The sequence below is a fragment of the Colias philodice genome, chromosome 7 (genome assembly GCF_061535455.1).
Source record: "Colias philodice isolate Cphi_HAF_F1 chromosome 7, ilColPhil1 Martin Lab GWU primary, whole genome shotgun sequence".
Taxonomy (NCBI): domain Eukaryota; kingdom Metazoa; phylum Arthropoda; class Insecta; order Lepidoptera; family Pieridae; genus Colias; species Colias philodice.
The window spans coordinates 5,170,668-5,192,451 of record NC_143092.1 but is presented as its reverse complement, the minus strand read 5'-3'; the positions used below and the strand labels follow the sequence as shown (position 1 = coordinate 5,192,451).

The 21,784-nt window shown below is 33.8% G+C and overlaps 2 protein-coding genes across 2 annotated transcripts in view; both read right to left on the bottom strand.

Moving 5' to 3' along the window:
• Positions 1-21,784, bottom strand: part of LOC149487051 (semaphorin-2A-like) — a 248,627-nt gene that overhangs the window by 170,249 nt on the left and 56,594 nt on the right. The gene's annotated exons all lie outside the window — the stretch shown is intronic.
• Positions 19,993-21,308, bottom strand: LOC149487052 (uncharacterized). Its single transcript, XM_089697110.1, has 2 exons — positions 21,004-21,308; positions 19,993-20,772 (listed from the first exon to the last, which is right to left on the bottom strand). Exons 1-2 carry the CDS (start codon positions 21,298-21,300, stop codon positions 19,993-19,995), a joined length of 1,077 nt encoding a protein of 358 aa, XP_089553236.1. The 5' UTR covers positions 21,301-21,308.

Below are 21,784 nucleotides of genomic sequence, written 5' to 3'. Positions count from 1 at the left end.
ATGGACTCTGGGAAGATATGAATTATTTATTTAACTTTAAAAAAAACAACCTCACCAACATCATAATAATATTTAAATTATAAATTTCCAAGAAGCGTTAATATTATGTAAATTGATTTGATTTTAATGAAATCTCATAGATGGCGCCGTTTTAAATTTGTCTTTATACTACTAAGATTCATTATACTGTTTCTCTGCTAAAATTACTTAAATGACGTAGTTTTTATAGTGTAAAGGTAGACAATAGCATGGCTTACTCAAAAACAACATTTAAACATGAGTCTTAAGATTGTACGCTATCGTAGTACAGAGAATACGTAAGAAAAATAAAGGTTCACAGCTCCTCCCCCGCAGGTGATAGCTTGATTATATGTAGCCTATAGCCTGACCCGACCAGTTAGTAATATTCATGCAAAATTTGAAGTCAATCTATGCAGTACTTTTCGAGATTAGCCCGGACAACCATACAGACAAACAGACAAACAGACAAACAGACAAAAATTCTAAAAACTATGTTTTCGGGTTCTGTATCGATTATAGATCATGGATTATGTATTCTTTTAAAAAAATATTCAATGTACAGTTTTGACTTTCCTACGATTTTATTATATGTATAGATTTTATGATTGCAAGTTTTCTTATTATTTACAAAACAAAGCCCTTCAATATTCTATTATAATATCTATAGAATCAATACTGTTATTCGACCTTATGGCACTCCAACTAATGCATAGTTTCGATCTGGTTTCGGGTGCCTCAGATTGCAATGCTTCGGTTTGCATTCCAATCCTCGTGAGTCTCTTCAATTAGACCATTGTGTTCTAAGCACTTTCTGGAAATGGCACTTACAATTTCAAATATTCTAGGTCCGAGAGGAAGCTTAATTGAAAGAGTTCTGCATACGTGCAGAAGAGAATTACTTAATAATGCAACTGGTAATGCGACGGTGAACCTTAACTACTATTTTTCGTTTCAAGAATTAGAAAATTTTATTAGTCTTATATTACACAATTATGTCTTTAAAATATATACGAATATAGCTAATATTGAACATAGCTTGTGTTTATCTTTAAATTACAATACACTGAAAGTTTGCGAGTGTTGAATCTTTGGTAGAGCAGGTAACAAAAAGTCTCAAAACAAGACACAAAATGGTTATTATCAAGGAATAATCAGACAATGAAACTAACGTGAAATGCATCTGGATCATACCAACATCAACACACAAGAATTTAAAAAATCTAGACAAAATATTCCCTTGGTTCGCTGTTATTTAATCCTTCAATATTATTTTAATATCAGCGCCATCTAACCACGAAGCAAGATATTACAATGACAGTATATTATTGTCAGCTTCTAGCGCCCTCTTGTAGTTTATACGTGAACTAACACCGCAAAGTGCAAGTTGAAACTAGATGGCGCTTTTATAAAAGAAAACGGTTAGTTTCCTATTGGTATTGATTTAAATACCTGAGTTTGGTTGAGATTCATGAATATATTCTATGCGTTCTTGCGTATATTCTTAAATGATAACGTAGTAAATATTTATTGATTTTTTATTGAAATTGCTTTTGTTTTCATATTATCAATACATGACAAAAAATTTATAGCCCAGCAGTTATTTACACAAATGTAGGTATATCTTTAATACTTACACGGTCAGTAGCATAATGCTTGATAGAACCTGCATTTTCAGTCGCAGTTATGTAAAACGGACTTCATAATTCGAGGCTTGAAATCATCCAAATTAATGACACTAAAAAAATAATTAAGTACCTACCTACTTATTAAAATGTTAATTAAATACCTATGTATTGTACTCTTCTATCTACTTATATTTAAAGAAAAGCATACGTATTCTTAAGCCACTCAAAATTACACAATAAGTAAAATTCAAGAACTGCAATAACCTAGATTTCTCTTTTCTCTTTAAATACACCGGTATCAAGAATAAGGCCAAAGCAGACTGTTGTTAGCGACAAAAAAAGGAAAAATTTTTCACAATGAAGAAGGAGGTACTAGGTACTAGCACAGACTGTACTAGTTAGCTTGCCGTAGTAAAACGTCTTGTCACTGTTTGTTCATCATGATATTGTGCAGTTGGTGTGTACATTTGTTGAAGACAACTTCTTTTAAAATAGGTACTTACTTACTATGCCTTGAAAGTAAATAGCTCTACGAAAATTGAGGTCTTATTGTGTCTAAATAATATTATTATATAAATAAAATAATCTGCATAGTCTTTAGTAGGAACGTTTATCTGTGGTTTAGCTTAATGGAGCTATTATAAAAATGGCGATTTCCCTTCTAATATTGTAAATTTACTATTATTTTAAGGTTTTTTTATAAGCTCTACAAATCTAATCAAGAAATGTTAGAGCATAAAAATAAGTTGCAACAATGTTTACATTTTTGCTATTAATAGAAATTTATTTCATATTTCAGGCATTATGAGTGGGGCGTAATAACCCTTAGGAATATATTTAGGAAGCATATTATATTACAGCAAGGTAAACATTCGAAAATGCCCCGTCACAACCATTTACACTTTACCTACCAGACGAAATATGATAATCGTGTCGGCAGTAAAATAAAACACTCCCGTCATAAAATCTATTAAAACTAATTTTGCATTATTTAGCATTTTACAAGTCCTATCAGTATTGTGCATACGTTTACAGTTTGTTTAGGACCCTCCTAAAACCAATCTAAACTAATATTTAACAGACTCGGTGGACAGTTTTATGTTACCGAGTTGACAGAGGGCGAATCTGTGCATTGTATTAAACGATACCTGCCGTATAATTTATAATTTTGACGAGCTTTTCTTGTGCGAAATTAGAAGAATTATTAATACACTAATATTTAACATACAAAACATTTAACGTCAATCCTACTTAATATTATAAATGCGAAAGTTTGTGAGGATATGTGGATGTTTGTTACTTTTTCACGCAAATACTGCTGAACCGATGAGAAAGAAATTTGGTATGTAGGTAGCTGAAAACCCAGAATAAGACAAAGGCTATACAGGAACAGGAACAATGCAGGTTTTTCTTTGAATACACGGGCAAAGCCGTGGGCGGAAATCTAGTTGAATTATCAATATCATACATACTGACATACAAACATAAAACGTAAGATTAATATGCTTTTTGCAATGGTAAAACCTCATTTTATAAAATTATGTGCTATAAAAATAGAAAGCTCTATTATACTGTGATCTGTGCAGCACTGACCTATTAAAGGAGTGCAGCACTCGGTGTTATGTACATCCTGTGACGAGGTTCCGAACGTATTTGATGGTACTTGACCTGATTCTGTTAGTGTTGTAGATAATGGATAATTTGAGACATAGCTACCGGTATAGGTATAGACTAAATACTACTTTTAATCAAATACATACATAATGTTATATTATAATATAACGACAATATGAAATATTGAAATTGAAACAGATAGACAAGCAAGAAAAAAAAAAGCTTTATACTATAGGTCTACAATTATTATAATTGTGATATCATATACATACAAAAAAAAATTAACGATACAATATTAATTACAAAAAAGCGATTATATTAAGTCTCAACAAACAAATAGAGCTTAATTATTTAATTCTAAAATATTACTTTGCAGGTTGATATTGGAACATTTCAATTTTCAGGTGCAAATAGAGCAGAAGTAGGAAGGGATGATTTCATTCCAGTATAACATATACAATACAAAAGCTGAATAGAATTTGACACCACACCAGCAATGCTATTTAAACCAACATAATAGGAATAATTTTAAACAGTAAGACAGAGATGTATTTCAACACGAATTGAGGAACGCAAGAATTAAAGGGGTTACCACAACCTCAGAGAACATGAACATGAACGTCCTTAAAATAGTTACAGTGAGTTATCACGTTTCGTACGAAGCGTGGGAGCCAAAAGCTCACATAACTATTTCCGATGGCAACAAACAATACCCCTAAATCACCTACCCTTTAACCTTATATTACAAAAATGTTCGCAATTATTTTCAGTAGTCCCTTAACATCGCTTTCTTATACAAGCATTATTTAAAAAAACAATGTTTTTTCTATCAATAAAACACCGTTTAAATATTTCAGGAAAAAGCTCTTCATTGGTATTCGTGACATTAAAATTATTCAACTTTCATATTTTATACATCCTAACTTCTGAATGTCCAAGTTTAATGTTAATATCTAGAATCTAGATGAAACAAATGTATGAATCCAAAATTGGAGAGCAGCCATCTCATGCTAACTTGAATACGTTATTAAGGTCAACTGTGTGCTAATGAATTACGCATAACTCGCTGGTCATTAGCTGCTTAGCTGAGGGATGTATGGTGCATTCACAATTTACGATTATTTCGTATTTGGTAGTTTTAAGAAATATAGGCTTAAACATGTATGCGATACCTGGTGTATAATTTATCATTGTGTAGAGCTTTTCTATAGAGAAAAATTCTTCTTAATATTCTACATACACAATCCTGCATTCTTATAAGTAATATATTCTTAAATATTCCGTCGTATTTTTGAAATTATTGCAAAAATCTTCTTCCTTTCCTATCTTTGTGTAGCTTAACAATTGTTATTTAAAAATATATTGTGTTCCTTAGAACGCATACATAATAAAAAATTAAAAGAACGCTAGTAAAAAAACACATAACATTTTCAGGGCTAGTTATTCCATACAAAGAAATATTTATAGAGTTATCTTTAGACAATAGGCACTATAGTTAAAACAATACCTCCCATGCTGAGTGAAAGTAGGCCACTAGGTTTAGGCTTTTTATTCACAAAATAGCTATCTGGGATGATGAATTATTGAAGTTTTCAAACATTGCTTTTATAAGACTTGTCATTTGAGTCCATTTTGTTTCACTTACATAACAATATAGTACTTACACAGATTGTTCCCTTTATTGTTTATGAACGCAGTATTACATCAAACTGTAATATTTCATGCGAATAAATAGGCTAGGAACCTATATAAACGTTTAGAATTTAAATAAAAATCCTCATTTATTCTCACAAATAGGTACGTAGAGCTTTAAACGGTATTGTATAATATGTCACCCTGATTAGACTGCTCGTGTAATTTGTCTGAATTCTTCAGTGCTAATCCGGGTGCGGCCAAGCTTAAATTTGTCTTCGTTATCCTTGACGAAGGCAAACGTCCTACACTCACTTAGGATTATGTAGTTCATCGGTGTCCTTCACCTTAATGAAGGTAGGTGAGTTTTTCGTGCGTAATTGAATGTCTTGTATTCGTAGTTATTCTATTTGCCGAGACCGTCGGAGTAATTGAAATAGTTACTGGATATAGCGCAATCATGTTTTTAATTAAACGTGAACGAGGTTAATTAGAAATAAGGTTATATATAGATGTTTATATCATATATAACGTGTGTAATTTTGGATTAATGCAATATATCTGTAGATTGTAGATATTAGATTATCATGCTTGAATTGAGCTTAATTCCAATTGATTGATCTAAGAGAAGTCACTGGAAAGCTCTACCTGAACATAACAATATTTCTGATGAATACCTAGCGAATAATTTCCCGTAAGAGTTAATTTCAGCAATAAATCATCGCATTGCACTTTCAATCAACACATTTTATGATAGAATAAAATTAATTATGAATAAGGCTAACGATAACAAGGCCTAGATACAGTCAATTATCTAGTTCTAAAAAAAACAGGCAATTGTACGCCCGCGCCGTGGCAGGCATTATAAATAAAGAATTGTAACAAGAGCACTGTTTCACAGCTATACGAGTCTTCAATATCCGTTCGTCGCATCCTGTGGTAGATCATGTTCGTATAATTCACGCCATCTAAACCCGGTAATGTCCGCGGACGCATAATTTATGGCTGAGGTGGGCATTTGCATCGATTGCGGAGTTATATCCCCCAACCCTCTTATATATAGACACCTATGACTAATAGAATTTGTGTCTAATAAGATTGATATGCAATGAGAAATTGCACCCCTGGTATCTCCCGTGGACAAAGCTACAGACAAAATATTCACCTGTAGGTAGGTACATCTACCCGATATCGGGGATGATTTTTGAAAAATATCTGCTGCAGATGCAGTTTTATTACAATTTTTATCCAAATCTGTCAAGTGTGATGTAACCGTAAATTTGTAAACAAAACACTTTCACATTTATTATATTTGTATGTATTTTGTCATTGTATTAAAATAATAAGTTAATTATATTAAAAACTTGACAAATGATGACTATTAGTTACCTAAACTGGGAACACGGTGTCCCCGGAAATCGGTCCCACTGGGCGGTACCACAACATTAATTATTCAAATAAATTATTTATGTATATTTTTAGCCACCACAGTAATGAATAGAAAGGTCCTATTTTTCAATATATTTTAAATGTACATATTGAGTCATGAGCGTTTAATAATAACGTTAAATATGACACTTTCTCCTTAAAAATATAAAAAAAAATATTAAATTTATACATCATTATTTCCCATTATGAATCTTTTATTTTTAATTTAATTGAAATTTGTTTTTATTTTCAGCGCAGGAATAAACCAATAAAGGTGTGCTTACAATAAAATTTTCCGTATATCCATACGAAAAACATACCTACGAAACAGTCGTTAATTTCTACGAGTGAATACACATCGAAGGATCGAGTCATCAATCAAAACTTTCAGATCGGATATTTGCCTGACAGTACATTTAGCTCCTTAATTAAAGCTCCGAACAGATGGCGCGTTCCAACCGCCATAGATTTCAATTAAATCGTGTCACCGCACAATATTGCGTTTTATTATTCATCCATCAGGTTGCTGCTGACGAATTGTTCACGAATCTAATTTCGTCTTTCAGATTAATTAGTTTTATATCTATTTGAAGTGGTTTTCATTTGCGTTGCGGTTTTGAAGGACGGTGGAGGATTGCAAAACTTCTGCAGTTATGCTATCCTCATTTATTTACCCATTCGAAAATTACCGATTCAATAATAAATTTCAATGAATCTTATATATTTAATTTATAGCTGGAACAAGGCTGGAACGAATAAAAATATTCAATTCAAAATAGATACGCATTTTCCACGCGTGAATGGTCTGTTTCGAAACAAAGGACAATTGACACAGCTCATATCCTGCTGTCAATACACAATTTAAACCGTATTTATTCCATGATAATTCCTTTCAATATTTCATTAACTGCTTACATTTATATTTTATTTGTTGTCTGTGTTGATTATTCTTTAAATATTTAAGTTTTAAAGTAACGACATCAATTTAGATGAACTTGTTCTTTGAAATTAACAAATATTGTGTACCCATATACCCAATTTGTTTATCCATTATTAAAAATTTACCTTAAATAACGGCCGAATATTGTTGAGTTCTAAATTATGAATAAGTAATCTTCTCTGTATAAATATGTATGACCTACGTATAACACATGCCAACTTGAATCCAAATCGATTTCTATAATACCTACAAACCACACACCAATACAGCAAATACTCCATTTAACATGAAAACGCAAACACATTCGCTGTATCTGACTTTTTGCGCCGAATCAACACATTTCACTTACCGGGACTTACATATTTATAGCATCAACGGATAAAATCGACTGTCTATCCGATATTGCCGCGGTTCGCAAGTAAAAAATGTGGCAACGCCGACAGGCTCTCGACGGGTATAAGCCACTAATCGGCTTGTCACCTACAGACAGACATTGACTTTCAAATCACGTAGTTGCAATCTGCATACCCGCACACCGTTAGGGGACCTTTAAAAACGTTTTTACAAGAAAATACTGGAGTCGATTCGAAGCGCGCTCGCTTCTTCAGACACTTTGACGTATAATAGAGTTATAGCATACTTGATTGGTTTATACTGTTTATTAGTGGAAATTGCAAAATCAATTTGTAATTTGTTATTTGCAAAAACGAACTTGCAACGAAATTATTAAATACTAGCGGTCCGCCCCGGCTTCGCCCGTGATACATATTTCGCAATAAAAGGTAGCAGTTCGCAATAAAATTTCTCAAGGTCTAAAGATTATCTTTGCCAAATTCCATCAAAATCGGTCCAGTAGTTTATGCGTGAAAACCATACATATACATACATACGTACATACAAACCTTTCCTCTTTATAATATTAGTATAGAATTATATGAAAAATTACAAACTAGCTCTATCTTCTACTTAGAGAAAATTTTTAAATTACGAAACGTTTTTCAGATGTTTCTTTTGTTAAAAAACTAGTAATAAATTAATTCACTCGCATTCCTGGTACGAAAAATAAAAATATTACTGTTTGTTTTAATTTTCTAATTATAGAGTTTATTATTGTGTAGCCGGTGATTTGAAAATGATTCTGTTCCCAGAAATAATCCCATTATACCGTTTATAATTGACACATGATACTTCATTATTTATCAAACGAAAGCCCAGATTTTATAGCACAAATATTCTAAACAGGCTTAATATAGCGAGCAGTAATAAAATGGCAGAATTAATAGACGCTACAGGAAAATATATATAGGCTTAATTTCCAATACACGGGACGCTCATTAATGTTACATACGGAATTATCACGTTAGAATATTACATCGCGATTCGCGATATTAAAGCCTACGTAAATATGACATGATTTAAAATTATGGAGACGTGACAACCCTGCTTAGTGAATTTAATAAAGACTTCACGACGCTAGACTCTCCAAAGATTGATGTAGAACCTTGAAAAACGAAACTGAACAATATTAAAACATTTAATAACAAGTGTTTTTCGCTTAAACGGATGTTGACGAAGGTTTCGTAGCTCATATTTTAGCGTAATCTGTCAGTCTGATAACTTTGTATATCTTATTCAGTGGCAGATATCACATTTATTTCTTAGAATTTTGATACCTATTAATGTTGCTTTTGTATTTTTATGTTATAACTCTAAAAAGGTTTCGACTTTCTTGCTTTCGGCGACAACTGTTATTACAAGGGCTCGCAGGTCATCAATGGTAGTCTTCTTTATGATAATTTTTATTTATATTCAATATTCATAGTAATATTATACATGTGAAAGTAAGTATTTTATTTCTTACTAGTTTATTATTTCTTAGTTTAAACGTTATTACAAAATAATCTAGTGCAAAGCCTACCCACTTTTGTAAATACATGTAGGCAAAATCTAAAAGAAATTAATACGACTCTACATGTAGGCTTTATAGACTTTTTAGACTCATTTTCTAAAATTGACCACCATATTAAAGAGTTGAGTGGCTAATCAAAGTAACCTAATAGAATACATTATTCTGAAAAGCATCTTGACTTCTTTCTAGGAAATTTCCTTTCTTTTGTTTAACCGTAGTCCATTAAAACAGTTCATACATCACAAACATCTCTTTAACACATGACACAAATTAAGACATCATTCAAATAGTTTTGAAAACGAAGCAGACGTGTTTGTGCGATTTAACCGGCCGTTAAGGCTGAGTGACAGTGACAAATGACGTCACGGCCACGGCCCGTGTGTTTTGCGTCACTCAGTTATATTCAGGGCTATGACGTCACGCGACGTATCTTGGCTTGTTTATGGTTCGTCTCTGTGTGTGAGTTATGATACGTTTGTCTAGCGTGCGACATCGAAGATTTATGGAGGAAAGATGACCGTAAAAACATCTCTTACCGTGGCCGAGGTATAGCGTATTATGAATTTTGAAAACGGCCTGCTTTATAACATGAACTGGAACTGGAAAAAGAAGAAAAAGCTAATTAATTTACTACACGTACCTATAAACTAATTAGATAATAACTAATTTCGTATATTCTTACCTATTATGTTAATTAAAACAAAAAGTCATATTTTACAATTTGATAATTATTACCTACTCTAGGTAGAGTCACAGAATACATAATAGTAGCTAAACGCTACAGAACGGACACACAAACAGTTCGGGGTGTGGTAGAGTTCTTAATTTTAATAAATACAAAATAATATACCTATAAGTACAGTTTTATGTCATTAAAGTTTGAAACATATATTTCTAATACACTTTTGATTGTTAAAAATATAAGAATCAAACAAATGTTAAAATCAAACAATTTCTCTAATTAGACTCATTCACATCTTGCAAAAAAGAAAAAAGCACACCTCAATCCACGAAGGACATACTAATGGTAATTAATTGCCATTTACAAAGCGTATTTAAAGCTAAAACCCGCACAAAAAACGAGCAAACAAAATAAAAATCTAAACGGCGCAAGGAAAAGCGGTATAATATTAGATATTTGTTTTCAAACGTTGGAACGTGCACCGAGCAGACTTTAATTGCCCCGGGGTGGTCTCGTTAGTCCGTCTGTTGGTCTGATTGACACGTATTCAGCTATTGATATGCAACAGGGCCGGCTTGTTTGGCTTTTTGATGCTATTACTGAATGTTTTGCGAACGAACCTTAATACGTTGACGTATAGTAATAGCATCTAGAGGTGTTTGAATATTTAGGGTAAATGTGAACTGCTTATGATGATGACCAGTTTATGAATTGGTTGTAACTTGAATTACTTATTTAATGATTAACTTCATACTTTTCTTCAGGCTAAAATAGATATGGGAGTGCCGAATTTCTGACTTCACATTAAATAGGACTCTCCGTTAAGTAAGTAGATAAATATAGCTATTCCACTGCGCATTAATATACAACTAGATAAATAAATTACATCTACGATTTTTTATTTTTTCCAAGAATACGTTTGCAATATAATGAATAGACAAACAAAACGATGAAACTGAAAGAATTTCTTTATACAACTCTGGTTAGCGACGGCGAATAATTATTGAAAAAAAATCTATCCATTCTCGGATGTAATAGGACTTAGATGTTTTCCTCTTCCTTTCTTTCACATGCCGGATATTTTACGCATTGCTAATGCACATTACAATTCTCCATTTCCTATGTTCTAACAGAAAGCCGAGTTGATAATTCAGCTGACTCATTAAACACTAGTGACTAGTGGATAGTATTAATAACATTTTGTCCTCATTATCCGAAGTCATAATAAACTCTGCTTGACAAAATGTATGGCTCTCGAGAGCATATATTTCATTAACGTGTCAAAGTTTTAATGATGATAAATCGTGTGTTCAAATACGTATTTAGAATCTTATTCGTTGTTTAATGGGAACTTGAGCCTTCAAGAGATAATTACTGCAACCATTAATAACACTTGTCGACGAATAAGACATGATATTAATTTGATGTCACCTCAACTCAAACGTGAGTCTGTGGAGAAATGCCGCCCTGAACTTAACGTATCAGAAAATTAATAAGAGGAGTAATCATTTTATTCATCATAAATAAGCTTCTTAGCATGAAATCTCTTTTTTAACTATTATTTGTGATAACCTAAATAGTTGAAAGTTTTAAATTAACTAACATGCACATCTTCTGTTTGTATTAATGGGCTGTAATTATCCCAATAACGTGATGAAATTAGATGAAAGCATTCATAATACCAGCTATGGAATTAATTGTTATATTACATTTTTTCATCATACTGCTTTAACATCCAATGCATAGTGATAGAACGAAAGGTACCAAATTGTGAATTTTCCTCTACAATAATTATGCCTATATTTAAATTTCACCACATTCGCGCCACAGTTTACACTTCTGTTATATCAAAATTCCTAGCTAATTTGAGCTAAGAATGTTTTCCCGGTTCCATTACCTACTCCAACACGTCATTGGGATAATTACGGCTCATTGAAACAAACAAAAGACGTGCACTTCCTACCCTATGTGTGAAAAGGTAATTGGGTAACTTGAAATTGCGACTCTTGGACATAATGGGTAGTAATGGTCCTGCGAAATATTGCTCATGTACGTAATGATCGTTTAAATATAGGAATTACCTGTGATGAACGTTTACCAGTTTTTTCATTGAACAAGCTCAATTGATAACTGCTTCAAAGATGAATGTTTAAGATGAATTTAGAGGGAAATGGAGAAATAGTTTTACACAGCTGCAGTGGACTATCGAATCAAACATATTACATGGATGTTCATTAGACAATATGTAGATAATTAAATTATAAATAAATATTTATGAAAAGTATATTTGCTATTATTTTTAATATAAGATACGTTTTTCATAAATTCTTACAAACAGAATGCCTTTTCTATTGATACGTTTTAAGTTATACACGTACACCTGTAAGGTTAGTAAGAACACAATTATGTAATGGAATATGCGAATTCTTGCTAATAAATTATTAATCTTCTTATATATAAAAATGAATCGCAAAATGTGTTGGTAAGCGCATAACTCGAGAACGGCTGAACCGATTTCGATAATTCTTTTTTTATTATATTCCTTGAAGTGCGAGGATGGTTCTTATGTAGAGAAAACGTGAACATGTACCACGGGCGAAGCCGGGGCGGACCGCTAGTGTTATATATAAAATTCTCGTGTCACAATGTTAGTCTGCATACTTCTCCGAAACGGGTGGACCGATTCTCATGAAATTTTCTGTGCATATCGGGTAAGTCTGAGAATCGGCCAGCATCTATTTTTCATATGTACCACGGGCGAAGCCGGGGCGGGCCGCTAGTTAATTAATAAATCTGTTATTTAATGTATTTTGGTAAACATTTAGGTTGATATTAGATCCGTTAATTTCAACTCTCGGTACTACTCGTATAACATTGCGTAGCCGTCTACGAATTGTCGTAGCTATGTATGTATTTTAGACCGGGAGATACTGACACAAAATTTCGAGTCATTTGTAACAGGATGGCGGTTCTACAGGGGTCTTAGTACGCAATGATAAAAAGAAAAATGATGGTGTGATCGCTGGTATCGGTGGTTTAGTCGCGTGGGCGTTAGCCGAACTCGTCGGAAAAATAGCGAAAGTCAAACGATTTGTAACACAAAAATTTTAGTATTTACCGATAGCCCATAAAAAAGAAGTAGGCGGTAGTGTCATGCCATACTTTTCCGGTGTGACTTACAGCCCGCCATACCGACGCGAATATGTTGATTTAAATAAAACAATTATTCAACCATTTGTACCAGGCTAACTTTTGCACAGGTAACCATCGTCGTGCAGCCATTTACGAAAATCGCCATGCCATACTTTTCGGACGATTCCAAATGGTCGCCATACCGCCGAAAATCTGCAAAAAAAATTTATTTCGCCAAACTTTTTGTACCAGTATTGCATTTGGATTTTTGGAGAGTATTTGATAAAATGTGACCATTATTATATTTGCCATACTTCTAGTAGGGGGAAAAAGTGCTGTCATACTTGAAAAATTAATTTAGTATGAATTTATATAAGTGAAGATTTCCAACACCTAGATCTTTGAAATTTTGTATTTATATTCTTTGATCCTCAAACTTCCAGGAAAAATAAGTGCCATACTGTTACAAATCGTTTGACTTTCGCTATTTTCCGACGAGTTCGACTAACGCCCACGCGACTAAGCCGCCGGTACCAGCGTTCACACCATCATTTTTCTTTTTGTCATTGCGTACTAAGAACCCTGTAGAACCGCCATCCTGTTACAAATGACTCGAAATTTTGTGTCAGTATCTCCCGGTCTATTTACTACGATTATGATTACTTCAAATTACGTATATATATATATATATATATATACTAAAATTAATGATTCTATGTTTAGATTTAGACTGCATGTGTAGGTTGATTATAGTTAAATTACTATCAATTAAGTATCTATCTATCATTGCAGCCGTACAATAAAAGAAAAAATGGAGACCATTATTATACGTTAGTGTATTCCACCTAATCATTGAGAGACACAATCCATTTGGCTATAATAAAATAATAAACACGGGCTTATTACGCAAAACTAGATGCATTGCGAGCCTTTGTCAACTCGAACAGCTAGTCATACGGCTCTGGCTGTATAAAACCGACGCCTTTCAAGCCCAAGCCACTCATACCTACACTGCATACAATACAAAACTTGCCTGTTTTCCCATTTCACACTCGTCAAAGAATTTCTTTTTAAAATACCTTTGTAAGATTTCAACCTTTTCATAAATAGTTTTTTTCTAAGTACGTTTCAATTTAAAACGTGCGTATGTTTTGTTACATGTATGAGCAGGTATTTAATTCAAAAACGTCATCTTTGTATTCTTTGTACATATATTCTCGTGTACTCACTCACGGGATCTTGAACATATTGCAAAGATTTATTTCTTAGAATATGAATGCTTTATTTTATAACTTTAGTTAAGGATTAGCAGACGGTTTTGTGTGCTAATCATAGCCAGTCTAATAAACATAAATATTAAACATGCGTGACTTCTAATGTTAACAATATCCCTCAAATGATAAGTATATATAGCAAAAAAAAATGTCCTTTATAATACAAGTATAAACATTACTTCGGGGCTGAAGGTGTAATGATAAAATAATATAGAAAATATCATAAAAATAAGGTTCTCGTTTTTGCATCCACCCACCCACTCATTCATGGACACAAGTGAATAGAAAAATAAATAAAAACTCAGGTAGTTGAAAAAATTCATAAAATACGTAATCAATTAATTATCTGTCTTAATAATCTATACTAATATTATAAAGCTGAAGAGTTTGCTGTTTGTTTGAACGCGCTAATCTCGGGAACTACTGGTCCGATTTGAAAAATTATTTCGGTGTTAGATAGCCCATTTATCGGGGAAGGCTATTATATAGGCTATATATCATCTCGCTATGACCAACAGGAGCGGAGCACTGCGAGTAAAACCGCGGAGCACAGCTAGTATAAATATAAGATAGCTTTTCTAAATCACCTTTTAATACTTTTATTTAGAACTTTCCTCTGGAACAAGAATTAGTAATCTAGTCGGTAATAATTAACATCTGAGTGGGCCACAGCAAAGCGTAGGTAGTTTTAGCTTATAATTTTTTAAAGATAATAAAATTCAACCTTACTGCTCTTATTTATTCTACTAATTATACATTTTCTATTTAGGTTAAGGTTCACTGCTGGATATATATTATGTAAATACCTTAATTTATATGAAAAGTTATAAAATATATATTCGACAAGAATTTGTCGTTTATTTCCAATTTTACATGAAGAGTTGTAGATCCAGATTGGTAATATAAAATTTTTTCTTCAGTTTTGTTATGGAAAAAACATGTTATATTTTTACAAAATATGTTAAAAGGTCGGCAGTTCTGACTGAGCTCTTAGAAATACGAGTAGGTACATGATGAATACAATACACACAAATTAATCGATATTGAAATTGTAATGTTTGAGATGGTAAAATCATTAATATTATCTATTTATTCGAAGGCCATTCCAACGCTGCCAATATTCAACAACGAATTTACTTCTCTTGCTCTTTCTCTGTAATAATATGGTCCTGCTTATTAAGTAATGTTATCATATTGTATCAAAAACATTAGGATGTTTGCGATCCAATATGTTTAAATATCTTTCCATTGTTTAAAATACACTTATAGTTATGGTTATATTCATATTGACGCTGATCCACCCTAACTAAACCGATTACCGTGACTAGTGATTAGAAGAGGAGATTAGTCGAATGTACATTGATCAATAAGGACCGCAAATTAAACTATAGGCCAGTCTTGTCAGATCCAGCAATTTGTGGTCATCTTGCCGACTGAATTACATTCAACATCTGATGATATAGTCAACTTCTGTGGTGTGAAACGTCATAAATTGCTAAATGGAACTTACCTATATCTTCTTATATATAAAAATGAATCGCAAAATGTGTTGGTAAGCGCATAACTCGGGAACGGCTGAACCGATTTCGATAATTCCTTTTTTATTATATTCCTTGAAGTACGAGGATGGTTTTTATGTAGAGAAAACGTAAATATGTACCACGGGCGAAGCCGGGGCGGTCCGCTAGTCTTATATATAAAAATGAATCGCAAAATGTGTTGGTAAGCGCATAACTCGAGAACGGCTGAAGCGATTTCGATAATTCTTTTTTTATTATATTCCTTGAAGTACGAGGATGGTTCTTATGTAGAGAAAACGTAAATATTATGTACCACGGGCGAAGCCGGGGCGGACCGCTAGTGAAATATAAAAATGAATCGCAAAATGTGTTGATAAGCGCATAACTCGAGAACGGCTGAACCGATTTCGATAATTCTTTTTTTATTATATTCTTTGAAGTACGAGGATGGTTTTTATGTAGAGAAAACGGAAATATGTACCACGGGCGAAGCCGGGGCGGACCGCTAGTATGAAATATAAAAAATACTAGTGGTCCGCCCCGGCTTCGCCCGTGGTACCTACATGTTTAAACTATCCTATCTCTCAAGTTGGATCGAACTGCACATGGTGTGCGAATTTTATTATAATCGGTTAAGTGGTTTAGGAGTCCATTGAGGTCAAACATTGTGACACGAGATTTATATATATTAAGATAATTAAGTTTATATTAAATTATATACCTAAATGTATAAATACTTCATAGAAATTATTATGCTGCCGTAAGTATTTTGCGCTAACAAGCTGATGGCAAAATAAGAGTTGTAACTTTTCACAAAAATGTATATCTAATATCGACTAAGTACTTATACATAAAATGGACATATTATAGGTTACGACATTGTTTAACTGAATCTTAGATAATAAATATTTAAAGGAACATTTTTAAACATTTTTAAAGGACATAGAACAGAAAGTCGTAGTGCTAAGTGAAATAGCCTATTAAAAGCAACTCCATGCTTAGCCCAAAATAGGCGACAAAATAAGCAATAAATAATGGTGAATTCGGGTCGAAAAATCGTATAACTCTTTGTTACACGGATCAATCCAAATAGTCGCCACTGAAAAAAGCAGTTCCATGCTTTTCATCAAAATGGCAAAGCGAGTATCGGACGAAGTGACCGGAAAATTCGATAGCACTTCGGCGATGCAGCGAGCCTCATAAGCGGCAGCGGGTCCACGGGCGGAGCGGGCGAGCCGTTAAGTCTATTTGTAATACCCGTCCGCTCAAAGCATCCGATAAAACATTTTCACTCCAAAATTGTACAAAATTGAAAGCCTTTTCAGTACACTAAAACACCACTATTCGGGCAGCGAAGTGTTCAAAATCGTTCGTTTACAACTTCGCAAAAATGATTGTCGCAGATTTCATTTGGGCGCTCGATGGATTTTTTATTTGCTTTCTGAAATATGTGTTACAAATATTTTTAGACACATTTTATGTATGGCGTTGAAATCAAACGTTGACATTATTTTTATAACACAATATCATAAAATAAAAATAAAATCCCGTTTGTTTTTGGTACGTGTCATTCTAGTTATTTTTTAAGTATGTACCTATATTTTATTCTTATCTAGATTGTAATTTATCTCCCAACCACATTTCATCAAAACTTGTTGAGCTTTTTATGGAAGCTTCAAGTGATTGAAATTTGAACATGTCCGTTTCTGAAATTAATAGTGAGTACCTTTTCATGTACTTTTTAATCAGGTATTTGTTTGTAAATTGTTTTTGTTTTACTAACAATAAAAAGATAAAAGTTTAAATTATGAAATAAATCAATAGTTTAATAACACGAAATTTCTCAATTTAGTTTAAGCTTTGACGAAGCTTACAGGATACCAACACCGACTTCAAGAATCTAGAGTGCTATAAAGTGCCTAGTAAGTCTTACATAGATTTAATTAAGAACAGTGAGTTTTATGTGCCACGAGAAACGGTTAACGTGATACCTAATATTCCATCTTAATTAAACTGCCAGTTATCAAATTACTAATAAAGAGAAATACAATTTTAAATATTTATTTCCAGTAGGCATATTGCATAAGTAGGTAGGCTATTGAAAATTTGGGGTATTTCGATAAAGGCGAATATCTTTTCAGAGAAACGCAATATGCCATAAAAATATACCTCGGGTGAATTATAATACCATTCATATTTTTTTAATAAGTAACTGAAGTATTAACTTTACAGGAAGGATCCTTTAATCTTCTGTATGACGCAGTAGTAATACATGACAACAACACTATACATTTTAATAGTTGACTCACCACAGCGTACATAATATACTATAGAAAGCTCCTCGCAATCCACTCGCATTCTAATGCATAGAAACCTATAGTGAATCCAACAATAGAAATACAAAGCATGTCCCAAACTATCCTTGACGCGCCCAAGCGTACCTACCTCCACTAATTACCGCGTACCATCGCATTTTTCATACAGATCACGGACCCACTGAGTTCCCTATCGATTGGAACCTTCTGGCGAGAATTGCCCCGGCTCCAAGAAATTAGAGGAATGCAGCCGTGAAACGGTTTTTCTCGTTCCTACAGCGTGCACCGTTTTTACATAAACGTGACGGTATTTGTGAAAGAACGGTTTAATTTATTAATGTCTGAAACGGGTTTTTAATTTACGATTATAAAGGGTTCAAAGGATGTTCTTATTCACTTTGAACTGCATTATGAAGAATTTGTTCAAATTAATAAAAATTCAACAATTTAAATGTGAGACCCACAAACAATGTAAAAGAAAAGATAATCTTTAAAAGGAATACCTATAAATCATGAGCTTACATTTCAGTATACTAATTCCTATTTGTTGTCAGAAACCTACACCGCAATAATATCAAGAAACGTTCTTTGTCGTATAATTTTGCGTCGTCCTTAAGTCCTTAGTCGCACTGGCTACAAAAAAGAGTAAAAGTCGCGCGAACTACGTGCTAATATAACCGCGTTCACTTGTCCCCGTTTGTGCCTCCACTTGTTTTCTTTTTGCACTTGAATAGCTCTGAGTGCGTATGAACGGGCGAAGTGGCGTCGGGTGTAAATTGAAACACTTGCAAATTTACCCCATACATTATTCATGTACCAAACACCCTCAACACCCTGACAGTTTTAGTTGACGCACGAATTCCAATTCGGGACCAGCACCGCTTGAATAGTGCTGAAGAACTTCGCCTCGTGACGCCGTCACTTACAGAATAATCGAAGAGTTACAAATCACAACGCCGCCTAGGTTCCCGTCGCATTAAGTGGGTCGGCAATAATACATTTCACATATAGGAACCCCGCTAAGACGGCTATGCAATAAGGAGGTACTGAAACCCACAAGCTGAATTATTCTGACCCTAATAAATTTGCGGAGTCAAACGAGCATTGTTAGACAAATGGGTTTCAAGACGTATAGTGTTAAGACATATTATAAAGCGTGCGTTTTGACAGCTAATTTGTTTGAAGATTAATGTTTTGTTATCGTTACTCCTTGTTGAGTATTTATTAACACTTATTGGTAAATGGGCTTACTTGGTGGTAACAGACTTATTTGTACACGCCTAACATAATATAAAACATGAAGAATATAATAACATCAACAATCTATATAAAGTATAGTAGTCAATATCACTCACCAATTTTGCAATAGCAAAAACTACATAACTGAGTTATTTTATGTTATATCTACTAGCGTGTACTTTAAAATATCGTGAAAAATAAAATTTACAGTTTAATTGAGTCAATTACAAAAACAATTGTGATTAGTTTATTCGAAATAAATTACGGAATATAAAGAAATAATGTCACAATCTGGCAGAAAAATTTCACGCCAAATTCGCAATATTACAATATAAAATGTTTACCATAAAACCTCAGGCGAGATGTTAATTTACAAAACACATTTGCCTTGGAGAGTTTAACGTAATTTCTTTCTCGCCGAGGCGTTTCCTCAAATAAATTACAAGTGTAAAATTTTCAACAACAAAAGCGAAACAACAAAAGACTCGCGGCTCGCAACATCCGGACGGCCCTTCCAAACTCAGTCTGATTACGGATTTCCGAATAAGAAAAAGGAAAAAAGCCAAAACGTTTTCACATAAAGTGTACCTAACCGTCTATTGTGATAACATTGCAAAATATGAATATGAACTCCAGGAAATTACGCATAAATTTAAAAAGGTTACTTTTCACTGTCTATATTTTGTATGGAACATTTTCTGGTAAGGAGTACGTTTATGTGATAGTCGACATACTCGAACAGATCCGGTTGTGGGGTGTAATGTTTTACATAAAGATGGAAACGAGGGTCTTTGTATGGTTTAATTTCAATTGTATCACCGCTGGGAGTCGGGGCGGGAGGGGGCGGGGTGGAAGTGGCGGGCGATTTCGGTAACGTGAACGGTCCACGTCCATCATCCAGCGTTGGCCTCACTTTCCGCCACAGAAATGGCTGTTTATGTTGCGGCCCGTGATGGGTTGCGATGTGCCTCGTATCTCGTTGCTTAGGAAGCGGCACCGTTAATTCATACATTTCAGGCAACGATAAATACCAGTAATCAGCTCCGTCTCCAATTATAGGGAATAATCTCTTATTACAAAATTTCGGTCGGAATTTTCTTACAAATTCGTTGTACTTACGCTTAAGCCTCCTCATGTATTCAGTATAATGAATGGATTTAAGCAGCTTTTCAAAATCAGACAATTCTGTCGTAGCTGGCTCAGAATATACACCGGCGCATACTGCTGTTCGAAGTAAATGATGCAGTTTAAAAACAACAAATGCGAGCCACTTCCTAGCTTCTTCTTCTAGAATTTGTAGATCGTCAGCTCGACTCCTTATACCAAATTCAGCAGCTTCGGCTGCTCGTCTCTCACCACGTTCTTTAACTAAAGCCAACCATTTTCTATACGATCGATAACAAAACTTGGTTCTTCTTGAGTAATGCCCTCGCCATAATGCCTGTTAGGAAGGTAAACATCATATTATTTTATTAGATAGTACTTTTCTTAACAGCCCTGATGCTTACAATATATTTAATGGTATTGTGCACGCAAAAGTTTCGCAAGTTTCGCGATTAAAAAAATCCTACTAAAATTCGGTTCGTTATCCTATTACTGAGATAACGATGAGTAGTCGTACAATCCTACATATGTTTATTTCATGAGTACGTAACAAAATAACACAATTTACCTGAATTTTAGTAGCTGCACGAGCATAGTGTCTTCCGTGTTTGTTTCGCACGGCACGTCTCAATGCGGCGCGATACGCCTTTCGTGCTCTATGTATTCTAAAAGCACATTGAATCGTAGTTGCGTTACGTGATAACCAAGCCACGTGTTTTCTTATAAGATATCCTCTCGTCATACGCTGTAGCAGCAATACAGCAAGAAACCGCTGGTGGCGCCTGGCCTCAGCAAGGTCGGCACGTTCTTGTAGTTCAGCGTAAAACTCATGAGGAGTTGGCAAAAAACGATATACAGACGCCATAATTTGTAAAAAACGGAATATTCAGACTTGCTTACAAATCAGCAATGTTCAACGAGACATCAAAGATAATTGTCAAAACTTGACGTAAACTTTTATCGTTTACAACCCGTGAAGATTCAATTAGTTTGCATAGGGCTCACCTTATTATCAAGATGATACTTCAGACGGTTTTAAGTGCGCGGTAATAAGTCCGGGTATATTTTATTTGCCCCTAAACGAGACGGCTGGCTTGCCCATTTCGTTATATCCCCCGAAGCAATGATATGAGTTGTATTTGGAGAGTTCTCGCGCTTGAACCCTCGCTCAGGTGGGCTCGCGTGAGACGTCATGAATAATTCAACGATCAAAATGGCAAGGTGTATGCCTGTTTATTTATTTTTTGCCTTAAATTTACTGGTAATATCCGCATATATTTGGTTACTGCAAAAGTAAATTGCAAAGCCGAAATTCGAATGTATTTTTAGAACTCATTTGTTTTGGTTTT

Bases quoted from the DNA above. Each gene is read 5' to 3' on its own strand.
- LOC149487052 (XM_089697110.1), bottom strand. From the start codon at position 21,300: ATGGCGTCTGTATATCGTTTTTTGCCAACTCCTCATGAGTTTTACGCT. The intron at 20,773-21,003 runs GTAAATTGTGTT...CCTTCCTAACAG, and splicing joins GTGCAGCTACTAAAATTCAG to GCATTATGGCGAGGGCATTA.